Source organism: Capricornis sumatraensis, chromosome X (assembly GCF_032405125.1).
Source record: "Capricornis sumatraensis isolate serow.1 chromosome X, serow.2, whole genome shotgun sequence".
In the NCBI taxonomy this organism is placed as follows: Eukaryota; Metazoa; Chordata; class Mammalia; order Artiodactyla; family Bovidae; genus Capricornis; species Capricornis sumatraensis.
In genome coordinates, this window is record NC_091092.1 from 65,525,312 (window position 1) to 65,541,871 (window position 16,560).

The following is a 16,560-nucleotide window of genomic DNA, read 5'->3' on the forward strand; positions in this document are numbered from 1 at the left end:
TTTGAACTGTGGTGTTGGAGAAGACTCTTCAGAGTCTCTTGGACTGCAAGGAGATCAAACCAATCAATCCTAAAGGAAATCAATCTTGAATTTTCATTGGAAGGACTGATGCTGAAGCTGAAGCTCCAATACTTCAGCCACCTGATCCAAAGAGCTGACTCATTGGAAAAGACTGATGCTGGGAAAGATTGAAGGCAGGAGGAGAAGGGGACGACAGAGGATGAGATGGTTGGATGGCATCACCAACTCGATGGACATGATTTTGAACAAGCTCTGGGAGTTGGTGATGGACAGGGAAGCCTGGCGTGCTGCAGTCCATGGGGTTGCAAAAATCTGGACACGACTGAATGACTGAACTAAACTGAAAACTAGATTGGCTATCTTGAGTCTGGCATGGTAAAACTGTAGTTCCTGATTTTGAGACAGTGGAACAAAACAATAATTTCAAGCATAATTATGATATTTTTTAATGTTATAGTACACAATATATTTCAGCCTCATGACCACCTCTGAATGTACGGTAAGTATGTAAGTGGGCGGCCCCATGGCAAATAGATGGAGAAACAATGGAAACAGTGAGAGACTTTATTTTCTTGGGCTCCAAAATCACTGCAGATGGTGACTGCAGCCAGGCAATTAAAACACACTCGCTCCTTGGAAGAAAAGCTATGACAAACCTAGACAGTGTATTAAAAAGCAGAAATATTACTTTGCAACAAAGGTCCATAGAGTTTTTCCAGCAGTCATATATGGATGTGAGAGATGAACCATAAAGATGGCTGAACACCGAAGAATTGATGCTTTTAAACTGTGGTACTGGAGAAGACTCTTGAATATCCCTTGGACAGCAAGAAGATCAAACTAGTCAATCCTAAAGGAAATAAATCCTGAATAGTCATTGGAAGGACTGATGCTGAAGCTAAAGCTCCAATACTTTGGCCATATGATGTGAAGAGCTGACTCATTAGAAAAGACCCTCATGCTAGGAAAGATTGAGGGTAGGAGGAGAAGGAGATAACAGAGGACAAGATGGCTGGATGGCATCACTGACTCAATGGACACATTTGAGCAAACTCCAGAAGATAGTGAAGGACAGGGAAGCCTGGAGTACTGCAGTCCATGGGGTCACAAAGAGTCAGACATAACTGAGTGAATGAACAAAATATACATATATACACACATATAATGAAATTAGGTGTTTTGGTAATTAGTCTGATTCTAGTTGTCAAGTTATAAAATATATTGATCCAATGTATATGAACTTTGAAATCAAACAGCCTTGATTCAAATGCTAGCTCAGTATTTGTAGGCTGTGTGGCCTTAGATAAATCACTAACCTTCATTGTACCTCAATGTCATCATCTTCAAAACAAGGATCACAATAATAGCCCTTGCCTTATTGCACTGTAATGATGATTAAATGAACTAATACATGAAAAATCACCAGGGGTATCATATTTGAAAACTGTTAGATACTATAATGTTCTGGCAAAAAAAAAAAAAAAAACTAGTTCAAAATTTATCCTGAATAACTGTATTTATATGTCTATATTGGTCAAATGCATCAAAAAGTCACTTATTAGATTATCTGCCTTTGAGGATTAACCAATTAACTAAGAATCTCCACTTGTTAAAGTTGTCAGGGAGTGATTTTAATTAATTACTACATTTAAACATAGTTCATCCGTATCACACAACAGATTACTTGTGATCAAAACTATCTGCTGATCTAGAAAGGGCAGCACTGTCCACCCAAATTTTATTTATGTAAATAAACATCAGCTGTTTTACACGGTGTCATATCTGTTGACAAGTTGTCTAACAGTTTCTCATCTTTCATATGTGTCTGTATTAAATCTCCAAGTAGAATAATATGTAAACAAGTGAAAGGTGGGGATTTTTTAGTTAAAATTTGACATTTGGCATTCTCTTCTTTCTTTTTCACTATTCTCTTTTTAAAAGTTCCTCTTCAAAAATAAAAATAAAAATAAAAGCTCCTCTTCATCTCAGCACTATTTATAATAGCCAGGACATGGAAGCAACCTAGATGTCCATCAGCAGATGAATGGATAAGAAAGCTGTGGTACACATATACAATGGAGTATTACTCAGCCATTAAAAAGAATACATTTGAATCAGTTCTAATGAGGTGGATGAAACTGGAGCCTATTATACAGAGTGAAGTAAGCCAGAAAGAAAAACACCAATACAGTATACGAATGCATATATATGGGATTTAGAAAGATGGTAATGATAACCCTGTATGTGAGACAGCAAAAGAGACACAGATGTATAGAACTGTATTTTGGACTCTGTGGGAGAGGGAGAGGGTTGGGTGATTTGGGAGAATGGCACTGAAACATGTATACTATCATATATGAAACAAATCGCCAGCCCAGGTTCAATGCATGATACTGGATGCTTGGGGCTGGTGCACTGAGATGACCCAGAGGGATGGTATGGGGAGGGAGGAGGGAGGGGAGTTCAGGATGGGGAACACGTGTATACCTGTGGCAGATTCATGTTGATGTATGGCAGATCCAATACAATGTTGTAGGGTAATTGACCTCCAACTAAAATAAATAAATTTCTATTTAAAAAATAAATAAATAAAAATTCCTCTAAGTTTCTCATCAAAAATGACAATGTTAATTTACCATCCTGATTAAGGATTTATGGTATAGATCATAGGGGTTGTTAAAGCAAGTTTAGCACTGGGTATTTTTCTTTTTTCTTTTCTTTTTTTCCTAGAGAGATTGGAATTTAATTGTTTCCTTTTTAGACAAATATTCTTTTGGATTGCCAGTGATGAAAGGGTATACAGATGTCCAAAGCAATGTAGCACAGTGGGATTATGTGCTAAGGACCAGGGCAAGACAGAAAAACAAGCAAAGTCCAGATCAGTCCAAGCTACTTCTTAGTAAAATCTCAAATGACCAGCTTTTGTTTCATCTTTGCCAATTCCTATCAAAAGTTCAAATGAAGTTTCGTTGTGTTAACTATTTACATTTCTTTTATTTCTTATTTTAACCATTTGTAAAAACAAAGGAATTTCACTAGATAAAATTGGGAATTTGTTTAAAGGCAAGCCAATTTAAAATAAAACAACATGTGCTAATATACATGGCTTTCTTCCTATTAAAGCACCATAAATAGGGCTTTATATAGTAGCCTTAATTATATGACAGAATCTATACCTAAACATTCTCTTTTGGACATAGACGAAATGATCTTTCATACCACATTTCATTGATAAACATGAAAACAAAAACTTCATGATTTTATCTTAGTTTTCAAACCACACTGAGGTAAAACTATCTTGTCTATTTCTATATACCAAGAAAAATATTACAAAGTATATAACCACAATTTTTAATATCAGGAGAATTATTTACAAGCATTCCACTTATTATTTATTTACTTTATATGAATTTTCCATCATCAAGACCTTTGGGTGCATTTATAACATACTGTGATCTTTTTTTTTTTTTAAATCACAGAGGACTTACAATTTAAACTAAAGATTGCAAACTAAGTCCATAGGCTAAATTCAGACCACAGTTGAGTTTTGCTTTGCCTGTATAGCGTTGCTTTTTTTTTTTTTTTTTTTTTTTTGGGTTTTTATAGACTTTGTTACCAACATTTAAGAATTGGAGAGTTTCATATAAAATTCTGGATTCCCAGCTTCTCTAAAACAGTCAGATATTAACAACACTGAACCTGAATTCCCATTCTGGTAGCAATCAGCTGAGTTGAGTAATAGCTGCTACCTTTGGAGAAGGAAATGGCAACCAACTCCAGTATTCGTGTCTGGAGAATCCCATGGACAGAGGAGCCTAGTGAGCTACAGTCCATGAGGTTGCAAGAATCAGACACGACCAAGCAACTAAACCTACCTTGGAAAGAATATATGTTCTCCTGGTCACCATAGTCCCCACCACTCACTACTGCTTATTGCCTTTCATTTATGCTACCATCCTTGCTTCAGTAGGTATTAGAATTTGCGAGTCTCCAGTTTCTCTGTAGTTTGTGTGTCAGTACATATACTTTCAAAAATATTTCACAGTTTTTCTCAGATTACAGCAAATGTAAAAACTGCATATATAATGTGTATTTGGATTAATATATCTGCATATGTAATGTGTGTTCTGATTAATCTAAAAGTAAATCTATACAGTTTTAAACTGTTTTAATTTAGAGAAAAACGTTGACATTAATTTGCATGTCATTTTACTTTTAAAAAGTCAATTTCAATGCCTGAATTCAATTGCATTTATATAAAATCAAAAACGCTTATTTTCAATATCCCAAACCTAACCTCAAAGCTCAATCCATTTAAACTTTTTCAGTTAAAATCATTCATTAATTAAATCTAGTGAGTTCTAGTCTCCCTAACATTGAAGTTACAGTTTAAAAATAAATTTAACACTTAAGGAGGCACATCCACTGCTTCAGGTCACTTGGATATTCTTTAGTGTGCATGATATTTGAGAGTAACATTTAGTACAGAAAATACCCCAGATATTTGAAACACCACCCTGATGATTTTCATTTTCCATGTTGAAAACCCAGGACAAATCACATGGTATGGCCCCCATCTTTCCAACAACCCTATGAAATTTTCCTTGTAGAAAAAAATACAGATAAAACATGCATCATGAGCAGCCCTGAAGGAAGGAGTCAAAAGTCACCAAAGAGTGACTTAACCTAAAGAGGGGGTGCTACTGGCAGGCAATATCAAAATGTACTTTAGAATTATGAGTTGCCCTCCTTGTCCCTTAAATCTCTGTTAACTGCCAATTCTTTGTTCCCATTACAACCTAAAAGGTATGAAGCCTTGAGCAATATGGTGTCTCTGGTTGCAATTTAGCTGAAATTGTCATATATATAAAGTATAAACCTTAAGAGTTTCAAATACTTTAAAAATGTATTTTTAGAGTAAAATTAATTTCAAATATTTTAGAACTAATATCATGCTTACAGCATACATATCTGAGCCTAATGCTTAGAAAGATTCCAGGAGATTAGAATGCCTGGGTTATTTTTTGGTTTTTTGTGTGGTTTTTTTTTTTTGTTTGTTTGTTTGTTTTTGCATTATTGCTATAGCACACTTAATAGCCTGTGCTGCCCTGCAAAAGTGAATGTACCTTCCTAAGCATTTCAGAGCCACAGGGCAGGTGAATTACTTTCCCATGATTTTACATAGATGACATTATTTTTATGTCAGTGACCTTACTTAACCCCCATCAACTTTGTAGCCTTTCTCTAGCTTCTGCTTTAGTTCCCAGGAAAGGAGATGCTTTCTATGGTGGAAGTCATCTCCCACCTGTGTGATCCTGGGATCCATTCTCAGTTAATACAGTATATATGAATGATCATTAACTGGCAATAGTGAAACTGTGAAGACCCCAATTAACTAAAACCCTCAAATAGATAGACAGGTTCTAATCAGGTATTTGGATTTTATTATTAATTAAGGATTAAGCAAGATTCAATATTTGCTGCTGAAAATTTTAAACAGTTCTACTTTCCTACCTTAGTAAATATAACACAGGGAACAAAATTATCAAAGTTGGGCTGAATCTGTACAGGCTCCAGGACATTCTCAGGAAGTTGATTTTTAAAAAATAAATACATAAATACCTGTTAACAGCTTGTTTTCTTGTCATTTGCCTCTTCCTTCTAAAAGGAGAGTGTAGCAAAAAATAAATAAATAAAACTGGTTAATTGAGAGCTCTGGTTAGTTAGTTTCCAATTAATCAAGGCTTTATTATATTTTACAAAAAATCTTAAATTCTGCAAAAATTTTAGATAGGTTACACACAATGAAACACCAGCAGGGAAAACACCAAGAAAGTAGGAAAGCCTGAATTGCTATCAGGTAGTATTTTAAATATATGAATAATGTTATTACATTTCTGGTCTAATCTCCACTGAGTAAAGAATAATGTGAAATGTCATGTAGTTTAGGGCTTTTCTATGTATGAAGGCAAGGAAATATCATTATAAATTTATGTTGAAGAAAGTGGCTTAGGCTCATAACAATTTCAAAAAAGGATTCAGGAATATTGTGTCTTTTCCCTTTCTCTCAAGAGCCTTCCTTCCCATCCCATTGGGTATGCCAATACTTTTTAGGGAAAATAATCCTTTCTAATTTTTTTTTCTCATTTTTATCAGGCCAACAGGATGATAAAAGTAAGCCAATATCAATGCTATGCCTTAATTTTCTAAATATGGAGCCATTAATCACACAGCTCACTATACACTTATTTCTGAACCAATACTGAACTATCTTACATCTTCCCCAAAAGGATTATGTGCACACACACACACACGCTCAGACACATACACATACACAGTCATACACACATTTGCACAAAATAAGTTAAACATAAAAAAGAGATTGATAAAAACCGATATAATCATCTTAGTTAACAAGACAACCATTATTTCTAACAGTATAATAGTTCCCAGTGCTCCTATACCCTTTAAGAACAATGAAATTTAAAATGATAAGAAAAAAAAAAACTGTAAGTAACGTAATTTGGCTATTTTGAGCCTTACTGCATTTCTTAGTACTACAGAAACAGGAATTTCCCTCTAATACCCACTACAAATATATATAGTCAGTTCATCACCTCTTCAAAATCTCTCCTTCTAATAACTTTTTTTTTGAAAGGCAACTGCTTTCCTGCTTAAAGGTCTATAGAAAGATTTTTTAAATAAACCACAGTTGCAAACATATATCTGAGGTTGCTGGGGAAAGGAGGCTACAGTGAAGGAAAGAGAGCATTTTTCACCTACTCTTGTGTCTGTCACTCAATTGTCAGAACTATTTGTTTTTGTTTTATAGTTCACTTACCCAACCTGTTTTGAAATTACATTTTCTTAAAGTAGAATATACCCATACTTACCAAGTCAATGATAATGCATACTTCCTTAATCTAGTGGGCTTTATGTTGGAGGACATTTTTCCCTTTCACCAGAGATCTTCCTTCTTTAACTATAAAACTTTCTGAACTCAACAGAACTTTTTTGACTGTCACCATATGTACATAATTATACTAAGTTAAGAAAAAATAAATCTTCTATAGCTTAAGTTTCATAGATTATTTACAATAGATTTTGAAATTACCAAATTCTGAAATATTCTTGTTAGAATTATCTAATAAATATATAAATATCCATGAGCTAACTGTCCTTTTATTAAGGATTTTTTAATTTATTAGAAAATTAGGAGTTTACCTTGACTTTTGAAAATTTCTCATTTGTCTTGTCAATTGTTTAAGAATGTATTATACAATACTGCCTAACACTAGTTATAACTCCAGGACCTTAGGGACCACGAGATAAATACATATACTTTATTTTTGACATTCAAAATAAAACATGATCTCTACATTTCTGAATTTGGTCAGAAACAGTATCATTCAATCAAAGTAGTTGCCATATATTCAAATTTCCAAAAGATCAATAAAATATTTTCTATGCTTTAATAAATGTAAAATGATTGTACACCTTAAAAACATACAAATTGGGCTCCCATGGTGACTCAGTAGTGAAGAATCCACAGGAGACATGAGTTTGATCCCTGGTTTAGGAAGATTCTACATGCCAAAGAGCAACTAAGCCTGTGTGCCACAAATATTGAGCCTGTGGTCTAGACAATGGGAACTGTAACTACAGAGCCCACGTGCAGCAACTACTGAAGCTCCTGTGCCCTACAGCCCAGTTCTGCAACAAGAGAAGCCACCACAATGATAAGCCAGCACACTGCAACTAGTGAGTAGCCTCCACTCATCATCTCAAGTAGAGAAAGCCCATATACAGCAACAAAGATCAGCCAAATAAATAGATAAATAAAATGATTATTTAAAAAACATACAAATTTTGTCAGCTACCTCAATAAAACTAGAAAAAAAAATGTTTCCTATGCTTTTAAATGAGTCAGCGATTAACTTGCACATATTGCCATACTTTAGAGACTACTAAATTCTTTAGCTATTCCTCATGCAGATAAGGTAAGGTAATCATTGAATGTGTTTTCCTGGCCCAATGCAATAAACAAAATGCTGATTTGGGAAACAAATGTAATAAATATGTCCTACCCTGACTCTACCTCTAACTTTATCTGTAGGGGATAAATGACAAGTAAATCTATGTTGGTAATTTTTTTTTAGTTTCTCTTTGGAGATGTGATTACATCATGGTAAAGGGTAACTGTTGCATTTCCACTGTTGGAGCCTTTAGGAAACTTTCTTCACTCTAATAACTTTCTTCATTTTATATGCCAACTCTTACTCCACAGCAGCTTTCATAAACCTGTTTAATCTCTTTAGGGATCCTGGAAATTCTTTGACAAGAATGTATGTCAAAAGAAAAAGGAGCCGAACCTGTCTTTCATTTTAAAAATATAAAAATAGAGGCCTGGATATTTCAGGCCTACTTAAGTTTCCAGAGGGCATCCAAACAGCCTCTTGATCACTTAAGTCTCCAAAGGCATGATCTTCTCATTCAAGAACCCAATCAATAAAACAACTTCCACCTTTCCTCTATAAAATTCAGAAATTTATTTTGAAGAATCAAAGCTACTCCATTTTGTAAGGTTCCCCCGAAAAGAGCCTTTGGAAATCCCCTGACCTCACCCCACCACCTTCGAACCAATCAGAACCCTTGGCCAGCCCAGGAAATTCGAATCAAGCCCGGGAAAGGAAAACCAATCAGAACTCAACACCTAACCCTTCACCAGAAGGTGACCAATCAGACCCAGAGACTCCCGTTTTTTGAATTTTTCACGCGATAATACTCTATATAAGCAATGTAATCCAGAGCTCAGGGCTCCTCCCTATAGCTGCTGCGTCGGTATCAGTGGGAGCCCCAGCTCGAGCTTGGTAATAAAAACTCTCTTGCTTTTGCATCAGATATCGGCTCCCTGGTGGTCATTGGGAGATTTCGCGACTTGGGCATAACAATTTTTCCTAGAACTATTTAAGGATAACAAAAACTTGGGTCATATTAAATATGTTTCTTCTGAAATACTTTGGTGCATGAGCTTGACTCTTTAAAAAGTCAGTCAGATTTAAAGTCAGTCTAAAGGGAAGAAAAGGAAAATTAAATATGGGATGGATTGGTAGTTAATAAATGAGCTTACAGCATTTAAAATTTTTGTATGAAGGGGGCATCGATACATATATATTGTAAATAGTAACATAAATGAATTCTAATTATTAGATAACGTATCTGAAATTATTCCTATTTTATCAAGCTTTAAACATCAAAATTCCTCAAAACCTTCATAAATTTTAAACCATTTATTGTTGTGGCATATTTGTCCACAATATTTCTGTTGGACATTTTTTTCCTTACAATCCTGTTATCAATGATTGTAGGTTTGGCTAGAGAAAACATGAGTGGCCCTTTGAATCCTGTTCTTGGTCCATTTGGGAATTAATTCTAGCCAGCCTTTCATAAGAGACTTTTTAAACCTTGTTTACACTAGTTATATTTCATGTCTGCTGGTTGATGATTATGTCTTTCTATAGTATGTTTAGTGTGACTCACAGAAAACACTAAGGAAATGCTCTAGAAGCCAAAGCAAACATTTATGGTAGAAGTACATTAAAGCCCCTGAGACAATGGGTGCAATCACTGCTTTATCAGCTTTTAGTTAACCTGTTTTTGATGATGTGATAACACACTGAGGCAATAGTAAATTGGCCTACTTCTAAATAGTATGTCAATGTATGGCAAAACCAATACAATATTGTAAAGTAATTAGCCTCCAAAATAAATTAATTAAAATAAATAAATAAATAGTATGTTGCCTACATAAAGAAGTTAGTGGCAGTCTCCAATTCTGAATTACTGAACAAAATGGTGTTTCCTTCATAGCATTTATAGTAATGTGTAAATATTTTATTTATTTTTTGTATTTTAGCTCTATTTTTCTTTTTTATATAAATTTATTTCTTTTATTGGAGGTTAATTACTTTACAATATTATATTGGTTTTGCCATACATCAACATGGTTTGAAGTAGAATTTCCATTGACGAATGAGTTTAGGTTTTTTGTTCACAAAGTAAGCATTCAGTAAAAAGTTGTCAAATGAACAGGAAATTAGTTATGTAATGGGACAATTTACTCATTTAAATCCATCATTGTAGAGTCTTCAAGCTTATTTTAATAAATTATATCTTAAGAACATATTTCTTCTATGCTACACTGATTTACATCATTGACGATGGGGCTTAATTTCTATTAAGGACAGCCAGGGTGTTTTAGAATTAGTACACTTTCACTGAGTAGCTAAAGTTGATTAGAAATATCATGAGCTCAAATTTAATTGATGGCATCAAATATTCTGAACTTTTGATAGGTAAAAATATAGAATCATTATGAAGTTACTCAGGAGAGAAATAATAGTTTAAAATTTATTTTAATTATATCTTTACTTTTTGTTAACATTTGGCTTATTTGCTTAGTGAAGCTTAAATTAAATGTGAAACACTGAAGTTCTATAGGCTAAGCTGTTTCTACCAAAATGAGGTCATTTGCCAGTTGATCATTCTGGTAATCCTATCTGGTTTAGTCTTGCTGCAGATGAAGACAATCAAGCACTGTCAGAGCAAAGGAATCTTGATCTGGATATGCTCTCAATGTAATGGTAAGGGGCAGGAGTGGGAATGAAGAAAATTATGTATCTGAAACTCTATTAAGTCCCTTACATTCCTCCCTTGATTTAATCTCTGACAAGGACCATTCTACCATCATAAAATAAAATAAGATTAAACTAAAAGCATTTTATCACCAATTAAGACATGAGAAGCAAGTACTTAACATTACAAATTATTACATTTTGATATAGCTCCTTTTTAAATTCAGAATTCCATTAAATAATAATACCTTATAGTTACATAGATTTACAGTAACAAAACACCTTACTGCTACACAGTTTTACAGTTCTCATCATTAACTAATGCAGTACAACTACTCTATATGCAAAAGTGGGTTTGAAACACTGTCCCATTTGTATATATGTAGAAACTGAGATTGAAGGATTTTTAATCCGATTCAGTGTTCTTCCACTTCCTATTGTTGACAATATTTATCTGAGTATGAATGAAATACCCCCCTTTTCCTTGATATTTCTTCCTTGATCATTTTATCACTTTCATGATATGTAAAGAACCAACTTCTTTTGGTACATGTACACAATGGAGTATTACTCAGCCGTTAAAAAGAATTCATTTGAATCAGTTCTGATGAGATGGATGAAACTGGAGCCGATTATACAGAGTGAAGTAAGCCAGAAAGAAAAACACCAATACAGTATACTAACACATATATATGGAATTTAGAAAGATAGCAATGACGACCCTGTATGCAAGACAGGAAAAAAGACACAGCGGTGTATAACGGACTTTTGGACTCAGAGAGAGAGGGAGAGGGCGGGATGATTTGGGAGAATGGCATTCTATCATGTATACTATCATGTAAGAATTGAATCGCCAGTCTATGTCTGACGCAGGATACAGCATGCTTGGGGCTGGTGCATGGGGATGACCCACAGAGATGTTATGGGGAGGGAGGTGGGAGGGGGTTTCATGTTTGGGAACACATGTAAGAATTAAAGATTTTAAAATTAAATTTAAAAAAATCAATTAAAAAAAAAGAGTTAAGGGAAGCTCTTCAAATAGTTATAATTGATATCTAACAGTTTGTGTACTGATCTTACAGAGGCCACTTTCATCTCCCTGTAGCAGCTTCTTAGCTCAACATATATCTACAAATATTTACAGATCATCAACTATGTACTGCTGGGAGCCAGCGTGAGGAATTCCACCCATGACAAGGTCATGAGGCAAGAGCTCTGATGGCAAGGCTAATCAGACCTCAGGTTTTCCCCCTGGAATTTCCTGAGCATCCACCTCCCAAAAAAATAAGAATCTGCCTGCTTTTCCACTCTTCTGATATACTCTGGAAAAAAGTCAATTCAGGGCTTTAGTCTTCTGCATTTGAAAGGGATGTTTCAGTTAAACCCCCTCTGATAGCTCTCTAGCTTGCCTAACAGGTTCCCCCTGACCTCTTACAGCCTGTGAATTGCTTACAGCCCCCCAACCACTAGAGGCACAAAGCTTGAAACCATCTTAAAGATACAGAGCCTTTTCTAAAGAGTTAAAAATTATATTGGTGGAGGGTTTTCACTGCTGACTCAATGATTGCTGCCAGACCTCCATATTCTTTATCTTTTAGGCACCTGGAAGGATGTTACTCAATGTAAGCAGGATGTAGAAAAAGATACATAGTAGTTTTGATGTTAGCAACACTAGACTTTTGAGTTAATTGCTTCTCTTTTGCTGTAAATCACTGTACTCCCTCTACTTGTTATAAGTTGTTATATCTTGGCTGTGTAAGAATGTAACTTTATTTAGTGCTTTCTGAGAGTGACACCAGACCTTGGGAAGATCAACACAAATAAGCCTTCTAGTTGACAAACCCTTATCAGAAAAAAGGCTGTAAAATGTTAATTGGCCCTTTTGGCTGGAAGATGATGTAAATTACCTAAGACTTGTGTATACAATTAGGTATGCAGAGAGAAAAGCCTGGTTTTGATAAGAGTCTGGACTGCTAACACTGCATAACTTTGTGTTACCCATTGATCTCTATGTTTTATCAAAAGTATAAAAGGCCTTCTGAACAACAGAGGACAGAGCCAGTCGCTGGACTGGTTTCCCCCATGTCTCTCTCTCTTTTTCCTCTTTAACTTCAGGCTGAATTTCCTCCTGGGGTGCAGAGGCTCGCCATGTCTACTTACTTGCCCTGGCTGTTAAGACTCACGTGAAAGGGAGCCTAAGGCGAGGCACCCTTAGATATTCAAGCGAGCACCGGTGGCCCAACGTAGATGGTGCAAATTCCTTGTCTGGAATTTTATTGATCTTCCGCGTAATCCAAGCTATTCAGCCCTCTTCCTCCACTTAATTCTCCTACTAAACTATTTCTTCCTAATCTAATCTTATATTAATAAATAAACAAGTCTTTCCTCACCAACGCCACCCACCCCTTGAATTCCCTGGATCCACCAGGGCTGGACCCCGGCAATGTACAAAAGGCTTTTAGCTATGGGGCTATGGAGAGTACAAAAATCTTCAAGCATAGTCCCTGTTATCAATTATGTTATAATCTGAAATAAGAAATATAGTCACAAATTATTGCACTGAAACTGTGAGTAGTAAACTCCACATGTTTTCCTAGCATAGAATAGTAACTCAAAAAATCTGATGAATTGAAGTTGAATGCTATAAGAAAGCTGTGGTACATATACACAATGGAGTATTCCTCAGCCATTAAAAAGAATACATTTGAATCAGTTCTAATGAGGTGGATGAAACTGGAGCCTATTATACAGAGTGAAGTAAGCCAGAAAGAAAAACACCAATACAGTATACTAACACATATATATGGAATTTATTTTTTTTCACTTTTTTTTTTTATTAAATTTTAAAATCTTTAATTCTTACATGTGTTCCCAAACATGAAACCCCCTCCCACCTCCCTCCCCATAACATCTCTGTGGGTCATCCCCATGCACCAGCCCCAAGCATGCTGTATCCTGCGTCAGACATAGACTGGCGATTCAATTCTTACATGATAGTATACATGATAGAATGCCATTCTCCCAAATCATCCCGCCCTCTCCCTCTCTCTCTGAGTCCAAAAGTCCGTTATACACAGCTGTGTCTTTTTTCCTGTCTTGCATACAGGGTTGTCATTGCCATCTTTCTAAATTCCATATATATGTGTTAGTATACTGTATTGGTGTTTTTCTTTCTGGCTTACTTCACTCTGTATAATCGGCTCCAGTTTCATCCATCTCATCAGAACTGATTCAAATGAATTCTTTTTAACGGCTGAGTAATACTCCATCGTGTATATGTACCAAAGCTTATATATGGAATTTAGAAAGATGGTAATGATAACCCTGTATGCAAGACAGCAAAAGAGACACAGATGTTTAGAACGGACTTTTGGACTCTGTGGGAGAGGGAGAGGGTGAGAAGATTTGGGAGAATGGCATTGAAACATGTATACTATCATGTATGAAATGAGTCGCCAGTCTATGTTCGATACAGGATACAGGATGCTTGGTGCTGGTGCACGGGGATGATCCAGAGAGATGATATGGTGTGGGAGGTGGGAGGGGGGTTCAGGATTGGGAACTCATGTACCCCGTGGCTGATTCATGTCAATGTATGGCAAAACCAATACAGTATTGTAAAGCAAAATAAAAATAAAAAATTTTTAAAATATATGTTAAAAAATCCACTGAGAGAAAACTTAAGATGTTCATCCTCTCTTACTATATATATGTAACATTACAATAAAGATGGAAAAGAAATGGGAAAAAAAATAAAGTTGAATGCTAATAGCTTAAGAATTTAATAGCTAAAACAAACTAATAGCTATACGAATTTAGATGAAGGCATCACTTATATCTAGAGTGATAGCTATAAGAATTTAACAGCTATAACAAACCAATAAGCTGTACAAATTTAGATGAAGGCATCACTTATATCTAGAGTGATAGCTATAAAAACTGAGCTATACGAATTTAGACGAAGGCATCACTTATACCTAGAGTGGTAAGTGAAATTATGATGAAAGAGACAATCTTTGATTTCAGCCTTGAAGAACAGATAGATTTTGGAAAACAAAGAAAGAGGATAACATGCTTTAGGAAGTTGAAACTGACAAGATGGGCAGAATGAATTGCTACGAGTGTTTGGAGGTGAGATCATGTAGGAGGTAACTGCAATGTCCTCTGCATGAGATGACCAGATAAAGATGAGAATCAAAAGGAATGGACATGTGCAATAGAAAGTCTAAAGCTAGCATTAATATGACTTAAAGCTTAAATTAGCATGGAAACAAAGTATAGAATGGGAGCAAAGGAGAACTCTTAGCTTATGACTATATTTCCATGAAATTTTATCTTCCAAATTTCATGAAACCTAGCAATAAATGAATTTTTAAACAACAACCTCTTCTGTAAGCAATAGTATTAACAGAAAGAACATTGAACAAGACATAAGGAGACCTGAGTACTGGTATCAAATATGCAACTGTATGATGCTATATGTATGAACTGATGATGCTGTTAAAGCACTCCACTCAATATGCCAGCAAATTCGGAAAACTCAGCAGTGGCCACAAGACTGGAAAAGGTCAGTTTTCATTCCAATTCCAAGAAGGGAAATGCCAAAGAATGTTCAAACTACTGCACAATTGTACTCATGTCACATGCTAGCAAAGTAATGCTCAAAATTCTCCAAGCCAGGCTTCAACAGTACATGAACTGAGAATTTCCAGATGTTTAAGCTGGATTTAGAAAAGGAAGAGGAACCAGATATCAGATTGCCAAATTCGTTGGATCATAGAAAAAGCAACAGAGTTCCAGAAAAATATCTACTTCTGCTTTATTGATTACGCCAAAGCCTTTGACTGTGCAGATCACAATAAACTGTGGAAAATTCTTCAAGAGTTGGGAATATCAGACCACCTAACCTCCCTCCTGAGAAACTTATTTGCAGGTCAAGAAGCAACACTTAGAACAGAATATGGAACAATAGATTGGTTCTGAACTGGGAAAGGAGTATGTCAAGGCTGTATATTGTTACCCTGCTTATTTAACTTACATTCAAAGCACATCATGTGAAATGCCGGGCTGGATGAAACACAAGCTGGAATCAAGATTGCCAAAAGAAGTATTAGTAACCTCAGATATACAGGTGACACCACCCTTATGGTAGAAATTGAAGAAGAACTAAGCAGCCTCTTGATGAAAGTGAAAGAGAGTGAAAAAGTTGGCTTAAAACTCAATGTTCAAAAAACGAAGATCATGGCATCTGGTCCCATTACTTTAAGGCAAATGGGGAAACAATGGAAACAGTGACAGACTTGATTTTCTTGCTCCAAAATCACTGCAGATGGTGACTGCAGCCATGAAATCAGAAGATGCTTGCTCTTTGGTAGAAAACCTATGACAAACCTAGACAAACCTATGACAAACCAGTGTATTAAAAAGCAGAGATATTACCTTGCCAACAAAGTCCATCTAGTCGAAGCTAGGTTTTTCCAGTAATCATGTATGGATGTTAGAGTTGAACCATAAAGAAAGCTGAGCACTGAAGAATTGATGCTTTTAAACTGTGGTGTTGGAGAAGACTCTTGAGAGTCCCTTGGAATACGAGGAGATCCAACCAGTCCATCCTGAAGGAAATCTATCCTGAATATTCATTGGAAGGACTGATGCCAAGTCTGAAACTCCAGTACTCTGGCCACCTGATACAAAGAACTGACTCATTGGAAAAGACCCTGATGCTAGGAAAGATTGAAGGCAGGAGAAGGAGATGACAGAGGATGAAATGGTTGGATGGCATCACCAAGTCGATGGACATGGCATCACCAAGTCGATGGACATGAGTTTGAGCAAGCTCCAGGAGTCGGTGATGGACAGGGTAACCTGGCACGCTGCAGCATATGGTGTCGTGAAGAGTTGGACA

At 35.7% G+C, this 16,560-nt stretch overlaps 1 protein-coding gene across 1 annotated transcript in view; it reads right to left on the bottom strand.

Moving 5' to 3' along the window:
• DACH2 (dachshund family transcription factor 2) overlaps positions 1-16,560 on the bottom strand; it is a 986,384-nt gene that overhangs the window by 785,032 nt on the left and 184,792 nt on the right. Inside the window, exon 2 of the mRNA XM_068963180.1 lies at positions 5,644-5,682. Within this exon, the coding sequence (XP_068819281.1) occupies positions 5,644-5,682 (39 nt within the window). The remainder of the gene's footprint in view (positions 1-5,643; positions 5,683-16,560) is intronic.